This window comes from Cetorhinus maximus, chromosome 5 (assembly GCF_964194155.1).
Source record: "Cetorhinus maximus chromosome 5, sCetMax3.hap1.1, whole genome shotgun sequence".
Lineage (NCBI taxonomy): Eukaryota > Metazoa > Chordata > Chondrichthyes > Lamniformes > Cetorhinidae > Cetorhinus > Cetorhinus maximus.
This window is the reverse complement of record NC_135883.1, coordinates 74,999,195-75,016,463: the sequence shown is the minus strand read 5'-3', so window position 1 is coordinate 75,016,463 and position 17,269 is coordinate 74,999,195. Positions and strand designations below refer to the sequence as shown.

At 38.0% G+C, this 17,269-nt stretch overlaps 1 protein-coding gene across 11 annotated transcripts in view; it reads left to right on the top strand.

Annotated features, from left to right (window-relative positions):
- Positions 1-17,269, top strand: part of LOC144680734 (intersectin-2-like) — a 217,153-nt gene that overhangs the window by 142,384 nt on the left and 57,500 nt on the right. For all 11 annotated transcript variants that reach the window (XM_078542045.1, XM_078542041.1, XM_078542042.1 and 8 more), the window contains 5 exons: positions 1,286-1,452; positions 5,021-5,066; positions 5,515-5,636; positions 6,856-6,952; positions 8,418-8,609. In XM_078542045.1, coding sequence (XP_078398171.1) covers positions 1,286-1,452; positions 5,021-5,066; positions 5,515-5,636; positions 6,856-6,952; positions 8,418-8,609 — 624 coding nt within the window. The remainder of the gene's footprint in view (positions 1-1,285; positions 1,453-5,020; positions 5,067-5,514; positions 5,637-6,855; positions 6,953-8,417; positions 8,610-17,269) is intronic.

Here is a 17,269-nt window from a genome sequence, read left to right as displayed (position 1 = left end):
CTATGTAAATGCAAGTCGGTGTTGCTCTTAAGTATCTGTGTTGAAGATAGCTTGTCACAAATAAAAATAATAATATGATTATTTTCCTATTTGGTTCCACTGCACTCTGTTTACAAATAACATATTTATTGTCTTTAAAGAAATTCAAATGAGAAGCAGTTCTGAGTTTGCATGCATAGGCTGTCCAGACTTGTCAAATTAAAAATACATTTTCTGGGGGTGTGAGTATTGAACAGATTGAATGGAATCTTCTCTGCCTGTGGAGGGGGTTAGGAGTTGGGACTTAGAGCAAACTTGAGAATTAGCACACTGGTTGGCTACCCAGCAAGTTCCCCGCTCCAAACAATCTTGCCAAAGATGGGTCAATGCAGCAGTGGCAGGTAACCAATTAGGCCAGCTGGAGACATGGTTATGGTGTCACTGAGATCCTCCGATAGCGGGCAACTCCCCAAATGAGGCTAGAACCAGGTGGGTAAATGGTGGCGGCTTCTTGGCGCCCAAGCAAAGGGCCATTAGCGCCTCTTCTTAATCTCCCCAGCATAGAGCCTTTAGGCTGAGAAGGTCACAGCCACAAGAGGAGGAGTTCCCCATCTACATTTATGGCCTGACAGCTATGGCCCTGATTGATTCCTAAATAATTACAATACTGCAGTGAGCCTCTATTTTGAGGTGCCCTCATGATCTTCTGCCTGCCTCAATAGCACCTACCCCTCCTGGCGGGGCTGCCTTCCATTCGGAGCTTTGGACTCTTGGATTCTGGCTCCTACCTGAGGAGCCTGCCTGCTGGTCCTTAATTGGAGTGTGAATACCTTCAATTGGCCACCTCCCATAAGATCACACACTATGCAGCCAGGCTACACCATCCAGGTCAGGACCCACATTTGTTCCTGACTATGTAAAATTTCCAAAGACAATAAGATTCCACCTATTAGTTCTGCTGTATGACACTAGGAGGAACAGGGGGACAGTCAAAGAGGAGGTTTGAAAGAAAAGGACAAAGCTATATACCCTGGCAATTGATGAAAGTTGAAGCCTGGGAACAGATAACTTGCTTGCCCTCAAAGTGAAGTACAGATACACTGCAAAGAAGTAGTAGTGAACAAAAATTGTTTCACTGTGGGTTGGGGAACAGAGCAAAGTATAAGCTTGGCTGATTGGATGACTTGAGTCTGTCACTTTAGCTGTTTGAAAATAATAGGTGCATGCATCCTTTTTTTTAGTTCAAAGAAATCTCAGAGTTGTGGCATCCATCTATTTTATTCATAATCTTGTATTTTCTTTGTAGAGTATATTGCACTTTATCCATATGAAAGTGCTGAAGCTGGAGATTTAACCTTCGTGGAGGGTGAAACTGTTCTGGTCACAAAGAAGGAAGGTGAATGGTGGACAGGAATTATTGAAGATAGAACAGGTGTCTTTCCTTCAAATTATGTCAAACCGAAGGATCCAGAAGTAAGTTTACCACTTTATTATTTGCGTTTCATGACTGCTTATCATGCAACATTTTTCACTGAACTGCAGTATATTTTTACATAAGCTTTCTGTTATTTTAGTGGGTTGAAAAACACACATTGTGTGAGTTGACTTTAGGTGAACAAAATTTGTTGTAACAATGAAGTAGGTTACATGATCTTAATTGTTTTGCGCACTCTTTGTAAGTTACCTGTAGTAAAGGAAATGAACCCTCTATGTGGCTTCCACCCATAACAGATCTTTTTTCAGGTCAGATACTTTTGAATTCAAGAGGGTAGGACAGAAAAGCCAGTCTCCTACATCACCAATATCCAATACTTCTGATATCTGTTTAGTTGCTAAGTAATTGTACAGATGATAACATACTTGGAGCACACTGATTTCACAAAAACTCAATGTCATCAACAAACTTAGCATTCTACTCACAACCCACTAATCAAAGCTCTCACTGAATGTTATTAAGAACAGGTTTCCAGGACTGATTTAGGGAAAATTCCACTAGAAAAAGGCTTTCCAAGAGTGTTCCAAAGTCGTACAATCCTCTGAGAAAAAAAAAATTCTCCTCATCTCTGTCCTAAAGGGGTGGCCCCTAATTTTAAAACAGTGGCCCCTAGTTCTGGACTCACCTAGAAGAGTAACCATCCTTTCCAGGTCCATCTTGTCTAGACCATTCAGGATCTTATATATGTCATTCAAGTCACCCCTGACTCTTCTAAACTCCAGTGGCATTATTTTTGAAAACAGCACCCTAAAGTTTAAACTTCTTAATTCTGGTAAAAGCAAAATACTGCGGATGCTGGAAATCTGAAATATAAACAAAAATAGCTGGAAAAGCACAGCAGGCTGACAGCATCTGGGAGAGGAAGACAGAGTTAACGTTTCGAGTCCGTATGACTCTTCTGATGAAGATTCATACGGACTCGAAATGTTAACTCTGTCTTCCTCGCCACAGATGCTGTCAGACCTGCTGAGCTTTTCCAGCTATTTTTGTTTTTATTCTTAATTCTGGTGGTGTTTTAAGGATAGGGAAAGGGACAATAGATGGGGAGGGTCACACTGGCATGTTCAGTCACAGAGCCAGTGTCAGGAGCCTTGGAGCAGGCTGTGTCATCACTTTCACATAAACATACGAAATAGGAGCAGACGTAGGCCATTCAGCCCCTCAAGCCTGCTCCGACATTCAATAAAATCATGGCTGATCTGTTTGTGTTTCAAGTTCCACATTCCCATCTACCCCTGATAACCTTAGACTCTTGTTAGGCAAGGGAATCAATCTACCTCTGCCTTAAAAATATTCAATGACCTGAGGCAGAGTGTTCCAAAGCCGTACAATCCTCTGAGAAAAAAAAAATCATCCTCATTTCTGTCCTAAAAGGATGGCCCCTAATTTTAAAACAGTGGCCCCTAGTTCTGGACTCGCCTAAAGGAGGAAACATCCTTTCCGGGTCCACCTTGTCTAGACCATTCAGGATCTTTTATTCATCAATCAAGTCACCCCTGACTCTTCTAAACCCCAGTGGAAACAAGTCCAGCCTGCCCAACCTATCTTTATAAGACAACCCGCTCATTCCAGGTATCTATCTAGTAAATCTCCTCTGAACTGCCTCCAAAGCATTTACATCCATCCTTAAATAAGGAGATCAAAATTGTACACAGTATTTGAGATGCAGTCTCACCAATGCCCTGTATAATTGAAGCATAACATCCTTACTTTTATGTTCAATTCTTCTTGTAATAAAGGATAGCATTCCATAAGCCTTTTTGATTACATGCTGTACCTGCATACTAACTTTTTGTGACTCATGCACGAGAACACCTATATCCCTCTGCACTTCGGAATTCTGCAGTCATTTTCTGTTAAAGTAATACTCTGCTTTTTTATTCTTCCTGCCAAAGTGAACAACTTCATATTTTCCCATGTTATACTCCATCTGCCAGATTTTTGCCCACTCACTCAACTTATCTATATCTGTCTGCAAGCTCCTTATGTCTTCTTTACAACATACTTTCCTACCTTCTTTGTGTAGTCTGCAAATTTAGCTACCATGCCTTCACTGCCCTCATCTAAGTCATTGATGTAAATTGTAAAAAGCTGAGGCCGCAGCACGGACCCCTGCAGGACTCCACTAGTCACACCCTGCCAATCAGACAAAGACCCATTTATGCATACTCTCTGTTTTCTGCCAACCAGCCAACCCTCTATCCAGGCTAATATGTTACCTCTACACCATGAGCTTTTATTTTCCGCAATAATCTTTGATGTGGCACCTTATCAAATGCCTTCTGGAAATCCAAGTACAGTACGTCTAGAGGCTTCCCTTTATCCACAGCACATGTTACTCTTTCAAAGAACTCTAATAAATTGGGTAAACGTGATTTCCCTTTCACAAAAACATGTTGATTCTTCCCAATTACCTTGTGTTTTTCTAAGTGCCCAGCTCTTTAATGATCGACTCTGACACCTTCCCCACAACAGACGTCAAGCTTACTGGCTTAGAGTTTCCTGTTTTCTCCTTCCTCCCTTTGTGAATAGAGGGGTTATATTTACTACTTTCCAGTCTGATGGAACCTTTCCAGAATCTAGGAAATTTTGAAAAGTTAACACCAATACATTTACCACCTCATTAATCACCTCTTTTAAGACCCTTGGATGAAGCCCATCTGAACCCAGAGACCTGTCAGCCCGCAGCTCCATCAGTTTGCTCAGTACCATTTCCCTAGTGATTGTAATTTCACCAAGTTCCTCTCTTGCCTCCACTGCCTGATTTGCAGCTATCTCTGGAATTCTATTTATATCCTCTAGAGTGAAGATAGAAGCAAATTATTTGTTCATTTCATCTGGCATTTCCTTCTTATTTACTATTAACTCCCCATTCTCACTTTCTAGAGGACCAGCACTCACTTTACCTACTCTTTTCCTGTTTAAATACCTGTAGAAATTCTTGCTATCCATTTTTACATTTCCAGCTAGCTTCCTCTCATACTGTAATTTTTTTCTCCTTATTAAACTTTTAGTCAATCTCTGCCATTCTTTATATTCTGACCAACCATCTGACCTGCCACTCATCTTTGCACAGTTATATGCATTTTCTTTAAGCTTGATGCTTTTTCTAACTACTTTAGTTAACTACGGATGGTGGGTCCTCCCTTTAGAATTTTTCTTTATTGTAGGAATATACTTATTCTCAATATTCTAAAAAATCCACTTAAATGTCTGTCAATGCTTTTCTATTGATTTATCCCCTAGCCTAGTATCCCAGTTTATTTCAGTTAGCTCAGCATTCATGCCCACATAGTTGCCCTTATTTCAGTTTAAAATGCTATTCTCTCCCTTTCATACAAATTCAATCATATTGTGGTCACTGTTACCTAGGGGTGCCTTTACCCTGAGGCCATTAATTAACCCTGTCACATTCCTTCAGTGACATGGCATCAGACCAGGCAGCAGGAGAAAGAGAGAGAGGAAAATTACCAGAAAAAGGGAAGACCAAAGTATGCCATGGAATGAAAATTCTGTTTTAATTCTAATTGTCGTTTCTTTGGTCAGGGATCAAGTAGTTCGGGAAGAGCAGGAACATTAAACAAGAAGCCAGGTACTTCTGTCGTGTATTCATTCTGCAAAAGTTGAGCTAATGTTTAAGAATATGAAAACCACTGCTATTACTAAAGTTCTCGTAGAAGCTTGGTTGAGTACTTGGTATTTGATGTCTTAACACGTCATGTGGAAATATTAATGTTGTAATTTAATAAAATAGATTTTCCTAAAGGGAAAGAAACCCTACAGAAAAGATTTTTTTTTTGTTTAAATTACTCTTCCACCTTCTGTCTATGTGAAGGCAGGATATAATGTGGGAAGGCCTCAGTTGATTTCATTGGTGGTTGCACCTACACCATTAATTTGTATCTTATTGCACAGCTAGAAATATTTTCCACCTAGAATGGAATTAAGTGTGTAATGTCAAAAGATTTTTAAATTAGCCAGATTGACGATAACATTCTCTTGATGACTTGCATTGTACCTTGTTTAATATTTTCTCACAGAGATCGCTCAGGTAGCCATAGCGTACACTGCAACGGGTACTGAGCAGCTCAGCCTCACCCCGGGCCAGTTGATACTTATTTTGAAGAAAAATGCCTCTGGATGGTGGCAGGGTGAGTTACAGGTAAGCACTTTAATAATGTTAGTTCTTGTACAAGAAGCATGGATAAGCACAAAAAAGTCAATTGCTATTATTGCAAGATCAGTGTGTTCCTGGGGCAAGGAGAAATTTTTTTAAATGAACATGTCATTGTGATATTTTTCATCTAACTTCTGTCTTGGCAAGCTATAAATAAAATATTCCTTATTTGTGAGGAATCGAAAGGATAACCAGTGGAAGCACCTGTAGAAAAACAGAATCAGATCAAAATCAGACATGTTTTCAAGTGAATCCAGGGAAGGGTCTGGTCATATGGTCATCTGATAATGTCTGATATTGCTGCATTCCTCAGAGGTGTTCTATTTTTGAATTGGTCAGTTGTAATTTGGGTAATTGGTTTTAGTGTGTGTCTATCGCATTTCAGTTGTTATACTGTTTTTAGAGTAAGAAAGATGGTTACTAAGCTATGAGGACAGGCATAAGGGAAATAATATTCAAAGGGATATTAACAAACTAAACTGAAGGATTTATGAATAACATATGCATTTCAGGGTGAACCTGTAAACATGGACATGGTGTTTATTTAAAAAGATGAATAATGAAGGGGGGTAGAGTGATTATTGACAATTTACTCTGTGTAACTCAGTGGGAAAGCAACATTTAGAATATGATGTGGAATTTTTAGTAGACTACCCTCAGAGAGATATCTACAGTCCAGACATCCTCTCCTTGCTTCAAAAAGTCATATTGGCCCAATCAGCCATTAATTTAGCTCTCAGAGCTAAAAGTTCAAATTGGTAATCATCTGTTGTATAGGTGGCATTTAATTTAGTTTACTTCATTTATGGCTTGTGTATACAAATGCCACTGTCTCATAACTTCAGCCATGCATATGCACTCAGTTCAGATTGGAAACAGTGTTCTCATAGCCACGAGAAAGTCATGTATTTTGCAAGAATAAAACAAAAAAGAAAGTTGCACAGGTAAATTGGTTTGTAATTGAAGTGGTTTGAGTTTTTAGCTCTTGCTGGAATGTAGTAAGCTTCGTTCTCAAGGGAGCTTCACATTGGTACATTCTTGGCTGACTTCATGTTATTTTAAGCTGTTACATGGAGCACCATCTAACTACAGCAGAATAAGGATGAAACTGAACTGCAGTATATTACCTGTGACACTGAGCATACTGAGAAATGTTTTTCATTCCATCACTTGTTTTCATTTTTATGGCCTTTTTCACTTGCAGGCCAGAGGTAAAAAGCGTCAAAAAGGATGGTTTCCTGCTAGTCATGTCAAACTGCTTGGACAAAGTAGTGGAAAATCCACTCCAGCTCCAACTCCAGGTGAGCAGAATGTGCTCCTAATGGCTTAGTGTGCGACTTTTGTTTACTTAATAGTCTAAGACTCTCGATTTGAAAAGTAGTGCTTCAGTAGTGCTTTTGCAGTGGTGTAGAGGTATTGTCACTGGACTGGTATGCTCTGGGGACCCAAGTTCAAATCCCACCATGGCAGATGGCAAAATTTGAATTAAAAGTCTGATGATGACCACAAAACCATTGTCAATTATCATAAAAACCCATCTGGCCCTTTAGGGAAGGAAATCTGCTGTTCTTACCTGGTCTGGCCTACATGTGATTCCAGACCCGTAGCAATGTGGTTGACTCTTAAATGCCCTATGAACAAGGGCAATTAGGGATGGACAATAAGCGCTGGCCTAGCCAGCGATGCCCATATCTCAGGAACGAATAAAAAAAATCCCACTGGGGTTGGACATCAACTTTAGATCTTTTAAATTGTTAATTCATTCACTGATCTGTTGATTTTCTGTTTCTGAGAAAGAAAGAATTTGGATTTATTTAACATCTTTCACAACCTCAGATGGTGCTTTACACCAATGAAATACTTTAAAGTGTAGTCACTGTTGTAATCATAAAATAATACAACAAAGGAGTGCATTCTACCCGGCATGCCTGATCCAGTTCTTTGAAAGAGTGATTCAATTAGTCCCACTGCCCTGCTCTTTCCCCATAGCTCTGCAAATTTTCCCCTTCAAGTATTCATCCAATTGCCTTTGAAATTTACTGATGAATCTGTGTCCTTTACCCTCTCGGACAGTGCTTCCAGATCACAATTTCCTTTTTTCTCCCCCTCAAGTTTCCTTTTTTGCCATTTATTTTGAATATGGTTATTGAGCTTCCTGCCACTGGAAACAGTTGCTCCTTATTTATAAATACCCTTCATGATTTTGAACACTTCTATTAAATTAGCCTTTAATCTTCTTTATTCTAAAGAGAACAATCCCTGTTTCTCTAGTCTCTCCTTATGGAATTATTATAGAGTCATTATGGCACAGAAGGAGTAATCTGTAACTGGATTAATAATCCAGTAACATGTTCACTGTACTATCCATCCCAAATTGCTTTGAGAAGATAGTGGTTGTTCTTTTGATGGTGTAAGGGAGGGAATTCCAGGTTATTAACTTAGCAATCGGGTGAGCAGTAGGGTTGGCCGCTTTAACTACAAACAGGTTATGTAGAGGGACCGCTAAAGATATTGAATATATAATTTTTTAAATTTGTGAATCAGATTACAGTTTTTACATTGTGTCTTACAATTATTTGAAAACATTCTGCCACCCATATTTATGTTTCTAATTCTTAGGCTCTGGTAGTCTTTTGCGGTTTAGTTTGTCATTTCCCTTCCTTGGGGTCTAATTTCTCTCTGCCTATGCCCAAAACGTACTTAGACACAAAATCTGTCTCTGGCAAACTCACTCACTCAATTTCAAAATGTTTTTTTCTTTTGCAGTCTGTCAGGTCATAGCTATATATGACTACACTGCCGTGAACGAAGATGAGCTCAGTTTCTTTAAAGGGCAGTTCATTAATGTGCTAAACAGGGATGATCCTGATTGGTGGCAGGGAGAGCTGAATGGAATAAATGGCTTATTCCCTTCCAATTATGTCAAGGTAACCACAGAGTCGGATCCAAGTCAGCAGTGTAAGTAATGAAAAACTTTTCAAATATTATCCCATAAACAGAGTTGAGACAAACACTGGAAGAATGAAGTTTAAATATTTTGCTAATCAATTGTGACTGTGTCCTGGCAGAGCCAGATAAGGGGTATAAGGCCTGTGTGGTGACATGGAGTGAAATATAATTAATACATATTTAACCTAATGAGCAAGCGCTTTGGCCTTTTTAAAAATTTTGAAAACCAAGGTTTATCTTTCATTCTGTTGCCCCATGGCCTCCCTGTCTTTGAAGCTAAAATGAAATAAAAATACAAATGTTAGAAATTTAAAATAAAACAGAAAACATTGGAAATACACAGCAGGCCCATTAGCAAGTGTAAATGGAAAATCTGATTTTTGATTAGTGGTGCAAATGAAAGCAAAATACAGGCGCAATTTATAGTCACTGGCAAAATTTAATGGCCACAATAAAACATATTGTGCTGAAAAATGCTACATTTGAGCTGACAGTCTTGGAGCAAAATCCAGAATGATGCAATAAATAGTCATAGAGTCAAACTGGCAGAGAAGGAGGCCATTCAGCCCATCGAGTCTTTGCCAACCCTCTGAAGAGCAATCAGTTATCAGAAGTTAAAGGAAATGCACCTCCAGTATAAAAATGCTAACCTACTACAAAAAGAAAATACATTCAAAGAAGGAAAATTAGTTACAATAGAAATAAATAAACACATCCTGCTTATGGACTTCTTGCCGGCAATTGATCAGTCAGAATCATTTCAGTATGAATGAGGCTGAATTGAACTTAATTATTAAGTATGGCTATTCACTGAACTGTTAGGTTCACCTATGTTGACAGGCTGTTCTGGAAAGTTATTTTGCAAGCCTTAATTTAATTTTCCTATATCAAAGTCATTGCAATCTGTATTGATAAAATGAGTTTAAATTCCACACAAAATTCACTTATTTCAAGCTTCCCTGAATGCCAAGTGTCATTACCTGGTGTGTTACTAAAACACACAAACCAGAAATCCATGTTTCAAATCCACAGCCTTTGCTGAGGCAGCTTAGCTGGGCAATAACGGGGACATCAGCATTAACCTCAGTGCTCTGAGCTAAGGAAAGCAAAAACCAGGAGGATTCTTATTCCTGATCATTATCCAGTTACTTCTGGATATTGGGTGAGAGCTGGATTTTACTCAGCTGTGGTCCTGTATGGGATTTGAGTAGCCTCACTGTCTCAGCTCATAGTACTCACGAAGCCTTATCAAAAAGAGCAAGAGTCAGTGATTTCAGAAGAAAATTTGGGGGGAGTGAGGTGGTAAAACTCCATTTACTTGCGTTTCAGAATTGTATGGCTTCAAAATTAGGTTTATAAATAAATTAGGTAAGTCCTCTTCCAGTTCACATCTCCTCTTAAGTCATCTAGACCCGAGGGAGTGTGTCTAACGTAATTGAAGGGTAATTGCTTCTGACACTGACAGCTATCATGGTCAGGCTTGAATCCCAGCCATCACTGTCTTTTCGTCATACCTACAAAAGAAATAGGATTGCAATTTTATTTTGCCTCACAAATTGTGGAGAGGATGTTTTTATTCTATTTCTATGTATGAAAAGGCAGCCTGCTCCCAGCCTGCTGCTAAGTCTCTGTTAGCCCTCACTGTTTTTTTTTAAGATAGAGATTTCACAAATTAAAGTAGCAGATTTTATCTAACAATAATGTCTACCAGGATGGACTTGAACAGGGACACAAGAACAGGAACAAGCCATTCAGCCCTTCAAGTCTGTTCAACCATTTAATTGGCTGATCTGTATCTTAACTTGATTTACTTGCTTTGGTTCCAGAGCCCTTAATAGCCTTGCCTAACAAAAAATATCAGTTTCGAATTTTTTTGAAATTTTCAATTAATCTAATCTCCCAGCTTTTTGAGGGAGAGACTTCCAGAATTCCATTATCCTTCGTGTGAAGAATTGTTTCCTGACTCCTTGTTCCAAAACTTGTTTCACTGCTACAGTTAATCCTGATCAACAAACTGCTTAAGTTCATTGCCAAATAGATATGTTAGCTTTTGTCCATTTATTTTTTGAATTTTTATCAATATTATAATTTTCTTACAGTCGTTTGGTAAGTGTACAACTATATACAAACCAGGAGACTCCCAAATTTAATACCTGATCTATGCTGAGTGAGGTGATCTTGGTGGGGTGGCAAAGGGACACTACAATTGACCAAAACAATCTTAGGCCAGGGAAAGGAAAAAAGTCTGAGCTGTGGCCTCTTGGTGCTATCAAGTAACTCTTCCTGAATAATTCACCTGTTTAGACTTTGAGCAAAGACTAGATTGAACCCAGTTGTGTTACCGCCCCCACGTCCACCATTCAGCAGCTTACTGATACTCACTGTCTGGGCTCACACAAAGAATGCTCAGTTGGATGAAGAATCAGCACTCAGTTACCATACCCTAAACAAGAATCAAGGCTTTCAGGAGAGCAGGAGGATGAAACAATGTTCAATCTTTGCAAGAGACAGAGGGGAAAGTGGAAAAAAAATCACAACTATTGGTTTCTTTAAAGTAATATTGTTCTGGCAAAAGCACTTGTATATCAGATTCATCCAATGCCTTGTTTTGTTAATAAGGACTCATAACTGATCAGATGGAGCTTGTTTAATTCTCGAGCTGTACCATTCTACCACTCATTTCAGAAATAGACATATTTACCGGCCCTGGCATGGCCGGTCCCGCCACGGCAGATGCAGTGAGCCAGCCAAAAGTCCATTGACTTCGGCGGGACCGGAAGATCCCGCTGTTGAACCATTTTATAACCGGATTATGCAATTTTACACTGATGTCTTGCTTAAGAAATATTACTTAAAACTTACAGAAACATCTAAATGTATAAAATTTTAACATGATTTTACCATGGTCATCCTTCCTTAATTGTTGAATTTTTGCTCTTGACTCTTCTACTTTCTGACACAAAACTGTATACATCTTTGAAATTTCATTTATTGTCCATAGTTACTGTGTCTTTCTTTCTGTACTTCTACCTTTTCATCTATAAATGTGTTCTGTTTTCTTATTTTTGTTTCCTCATTTTTTTTTTTAGGACCGTATTGTTGCCTTCTTCTCAAAGTCAGAGTATGAAAGCCCTCAAAGAGACCCACTATCCCCAGTTTCACTGCAGGGTGGACGCTGGGCATACGCATACAGTCTTGATCAAACGAATGCCGCATGATTAATCCTACTTATTATTAAATATTGCAGAAAACTGATTAAACAATATCTATCATATTTAATTTATAGGGCTTTCAGTTATTTGGTTAATTAGGTAACCTCATGATCTTAACATGTAAGCTACTCAGCTAACAGTGAACCAAATGGATTTCCCACATGAGTGCAATCTTTGTGTGTAATTGTAATTGGAGCCAACAGCTTTGAGCCCTTCTGATTATTCACCTTTTGCACAACTGTGGAAAGGAGGGAAAATTCAGTGGTGGTTTTAAAATGTGTTGCTCCCGATCACATTTACCTGTAAAGATGTCAAAAACCTTTTCAAATAACCTGAGGTTTTTTCCCCTGCCCCTGAAAGCGAAAGCCCTATTAATTCATATTTCACAAATTGGTTTGAAGGAAGGATAGTGGGTCTTTCTGTGGCTTTCTGTCCTGTTGCCTTCAGTGTTCCTGTGCTTTCTTGTCCCATCATTCAGACAATTTAGACCTTGTGCAATCATTGGAATATTGTATCTTGTAAGATGGGCTTTCCTTGCTCCTAAGTGAAATGTTGTCACAAAAAGACCCACTATTAGCATTAATAGTAACCATTTGAAATGTAAGTGTTTGTGCTTGCCCTGTCCTGATGAACCTTTTTTAACTCTTCAACCCATTAAGCCATATTTAGACACCCATCTCAAGTTCAGTAACTGGAGACCACAGCCAAACATTTTACTCCAAGTACCATTTAAACATTTTGTCTGTTGAACTGCTGTGTTGACATATTCAATGCTGTGCCACATTCATGGAAATTTCACCATATTTTGGAATTTCTCTGGACTGTGCTGTATTAATTAGAGTGTCTCCATGGCAGTGTTACTCATAATATGACACAAGGACCATTCTGGACCCTTTACTATTTTGGCTGTGATCAATTTCTCCTCTGTACGTGCCTGGGGATCTGTTTGTGTTCCCTCCTCAGCTGTGCAGAACTAAGCCAACATTCAGGGGTATCAGTCTCCTTCTTTTGCTATCCAATGAGAGAGAAAAAAGGGGATGATATTATGAGGCAGGGCTACCTCAGCATGCATAGATCAAACGAAAGTACTTCAGTAAAGCTGTAAAATTACCGATTCTGTTTTTTTTCTGTGCCCAATTTTATGGGGAAATGTCTGGCCTCTATTAAGAAGGTGCCTTGGTGGTGCCTTTGAATTTAAGCTCACAGGTTCCATCACCTTGTGGTGCAGTATGTTAGTGTATTCCTGAGAGCGGCACCCTGAGCAAGATAATGCTGAGAATTGCGGTCCTCAATAAAAGTTAGTAAAAGAAAAATTCCTCTATGGGTTAAAGAGTTAAAAAGTTCTTGGGTAATGTGTGAATCTGTTGCTATGTAACAAGGTGGAGGAAAAATCTTCTTCAGAATCTATTTTCTGAGAATGGTCTTTGTTGAAGACTAATTGAAGAAAGCTATGTTAAAAAGATAGTCTAATTATCAGTTGCATTAAGAAGGTCAGTGGCTTTAATGTATCTTAGCATGCTTATTTTTTAAATTCTACATCAAGTTGGGTAGCTGGAACAAGCAGACAAATGTTTATTTTGTACCTTCATAAAGCTAGCCTGTCTTATAGATAGTCCAAAGGTGGAGATATATATTTTGCGAGGTTATATAGCACTGTATACAAACCTTGGAAACCTCAGAGGTCATATCTTTGGATTGGTTGTGTCCATTTTATTATCACAAAGTGGAGACATTAGACTTTGAAAGCTCATGCATTGTAGAAAAAAGGAAATGTGATATGGCACTTTTTTGTATTGTGTATATATTTTTATTACTAATCCAGTTTCACACATTTTATGAGTTTATCAGTGATTTAGCTTATATTAAACTAGCAGATGACGCACTATTTAGATAAATTGTTTTCTTTTTAGACAAAGTGCAATGCATAAAATTATCATTAAAGCTGCACTGTCATATGATTTTATTTTTTGCCTTTCCTGGAAATTGCATTTGAAATAGAATTTACTTTGAAGGTGATTCTTTTCAGTGGGACTTAAGATTGGCAGTGTTTGGCTTACATATTTGGCTAATCCATGCTCTTGTACCTGAACTCTGGTTTATTAATAGGAATTGAAGGTGAAGAGCAGATCTCAGTTTTGTAAATGCAGAAACTCTACACTTGCCATTGTTGGTTCCTTCCAGAAACAAGCTTGAAGACATATCCGTTTTATATCAAACCTGATTTATTTACAGTGAAGCTATTCTAGGTGGAAAATATAATTGTGGGCAGTGGACCTTTAAACCAAGATGAATAGTTCGATCAGGTAGACTAGACTTTAGTTTTGGTCAAGTTAGTTCATCTTTGCTAAGTGCAAGATGCCATTTCCAGCAAAGGTTCAACCAAATAAACAAACTGATAAATGTGTAGCTCCTGCTCAGTATTAAGCCCTGTACTGAAGACTGAGAGTACTACAGATATAATATAATATTTTCCATTAAGTGTTAGCATGTATATTAAGACACAGCTTTACAACTATGCAAGCATGGTGGTATCTTGTTATTACTGTGAGTGCAAAGGTCATAAATGCTGCTTATAATGAGATTTGCACATAACAGGAAATGCAGTGTACAATACCAATGATGACTAAATCAAAGACAAACTGGAATTTTGTTAAGAGATTTGCTTACATGAAGAAATTGCTTCCATCAGATCTACATATAAATGGACTTGCGTGTATATGCATTTATCACGATTGTACTATGCAAGTTTTCATTAAATATATGAATTTGAGGGTACGAGAGTGTGAATTTTCTATTTTGTCTATGTTTAAAGAAGCAACTTGATTGAATGTTGTATTTTACTCATTTATTGGCCTTTTTCTAATTACATGCAGAGGTTCTCGTTAACATTCAGATAAAAGATAATTATTGCGTGGTGTTGTCTGTTAGCTCAGAGCAATTTTAATTCTTAGCCAGTTGAGTGGGCTGCAAGGGGAGGAAGCTGTGCAGCTACCAGCCAGAGCTATTGGCAACTCATCCACAAAATTCCCCAAAACAAGCTGAGTAATCAAGCTGCCAGAGAGTCTAAGAAACAAGAATCCATGAACAGCACAGGCATGGGTGTTCCACCTAACTAATGTTCATCAGATGAAGCTATTAAACAACATATTTGGTATAAAATCCTGGAACTCCCTCCCTAATAGCACTGTGGGTGTATCTACTGTGGTTCAAGAAGGCAGATCACCACCACCTTCTCAAGGGCAATTAGGGTTGGGCAATAAATGCTGGCCTAGCCAGTGACGCCCACATCCCATAAAAATGAATTTTTAAAAATGAATAAACTTAATTACAGATATGCAGTTGGCACAGCATTCTAGAAGAAATTATCAGTTTACTTTCAAGACACTTATGGACCCAAACAAGATGGTAATTTTCTTGTATTAACAATTTTAGCTAAACCACAAGAATTATCTATAATCAAGTGAGATTCAGTTCAATGTAATGTAGCAAATTTTTAATAAGTTTACTCAGAGGTTACTGGCATTCACAGTCCACTTTTTGCAGACTGGCTAACTCTGTAGTTCTAAGTCTTTTTGTTTACTTGACAATAACCAAGCTTCTTGACCAAACCTTGGGCTAAAAACTCATCATTAAATTGAATACCCTTTGACAGAGAGAATTACAAAGTTGAGAAAGACAGTTTGTGTGGATAATATCTAATATTCAGTTGCCCACAAAGGTGTACAAAATAAAACCATAACTATTATCCATTTGTGGGAATTTGCAAGCAGAATGGGCTTTTATACAAGCTAGATTCTGGTAGTAATGCCAATGTGGAAAATTATCCTAACATGTTAAAATTAATTCCACATTTTCCTAGGAACAAATCATTTTATTTTCATTTTTGGCTTATAGTCAGTAGTAATTGAGTTATGTCTATATTTGAGTTACATTGTACCTCTTATGAAAGCAAGGAGTTTAAAAGATTTATTATAATTACTGTACATACATATTATAGTTTGTACACCGGCAAGACCAAAAAAAATTTATAAGATCCCTGGTCATGTTTTCTGGCATTCTGAAGGTTTACCTCTAAATGCATAACTTTTGAAATGCAGTACAAGGCATACTAGGCAACTTGCAAACAGCAAGATCCCATGATGTGATTAATAGTCAGTTAATCTGGTGTTGGATGAGGGTGGAATGTTGGCTAGGACTCTTGAGAGCACTCCTGCTCTTAAAAATATCCATTAGGATACACCCTTGAGGCTTTGGTTTGACTTTTCAACCCAATCACAGCACCTTCAACAATATAGCACCCACTCAGTTATGCACTGAAGTGTCAGCCTAAATTATGTACTAAAATCCTAGAGTGGGACTTGAGCCCATGACTTTCTAACTCAAAGACAGGAGTGCTACTAATTGAGCCAAGCTGACAAATGGAAAGTGTTTTGTGATTGGAATTATAAAATCTACACAGGCATTTAATTCCAATGTTACAAAATACAATCCCATCTATAATAACATGGAAGGGAGGGGATTGGAATTAATTTTCCTATCCTAGAGGAAATAGTAATAAATTCTCAAGTGCTTATTTAAAAATCAAAATTGAGTTTTATAAAAGGTAGGAGAAATAACACCACCTATTGACAGCATTCTGGTGTCTCGTGAACTTGTTAGTTAAATCTAGAAACAGTCGGCTCAGCAAGCCTTCAACATTCCATCAACTTTTGCAGCTCTTTATTTTTTCTCCCAATTCATCATCATTTCTTCATATCAAGCCTTTTTTCTCAAGTAAGATCTATCATCCTTTGAAAAAAAATGAAATTTGTAAATAAAAAATCAAGCTAAGCAAGTAAGTGAATCCATGATATAAAATTACTCAAAAATTATGAGATAGTAAACTTTGGTCAGAAGAACAACAAATGGGAATATAATCTAATCGATTGATTGCACATTTCTGAGCTTAACCCTTTGTGTGAAAACATTTTTTGTAGATCAACTTTTAAACAGCTTAGTTGCTGTTTCAAAATCATGTTCCTTTTGATTATAGATTATAGATTTCCCTACTACTGGAAAGAGCCATTCCTTATCTATCCTGTCAATTCCATTCATTGCTCTGCACCTATCAAGATATCTTACCTACTTATCTTAGAAAATATAACCCAAGCTTAATGCACACTTTCATCAGCTGTTACCCCATTATCATCTTGTTGAATCATCGTTGTACTCCCTTCAAGATCAGTATAACTTTCCTTTGGTAGCATACCTAAAACCCAATGCTATAGTCAAAGGTCAAGGCCTTACCTATCATATTGCAGTAATATATTACGTATCTCTTGTGGAGTAGCTCAATAGCAGTTTGTCTTTTTCCACCTTCAAACTAGATTTTATTGTCTTGCACACATGGACTTCTAAATCCTTTAGTTCATCCATTTCCCCATACAGTCCTTCTGCAATTAGATTATATTCTCATTT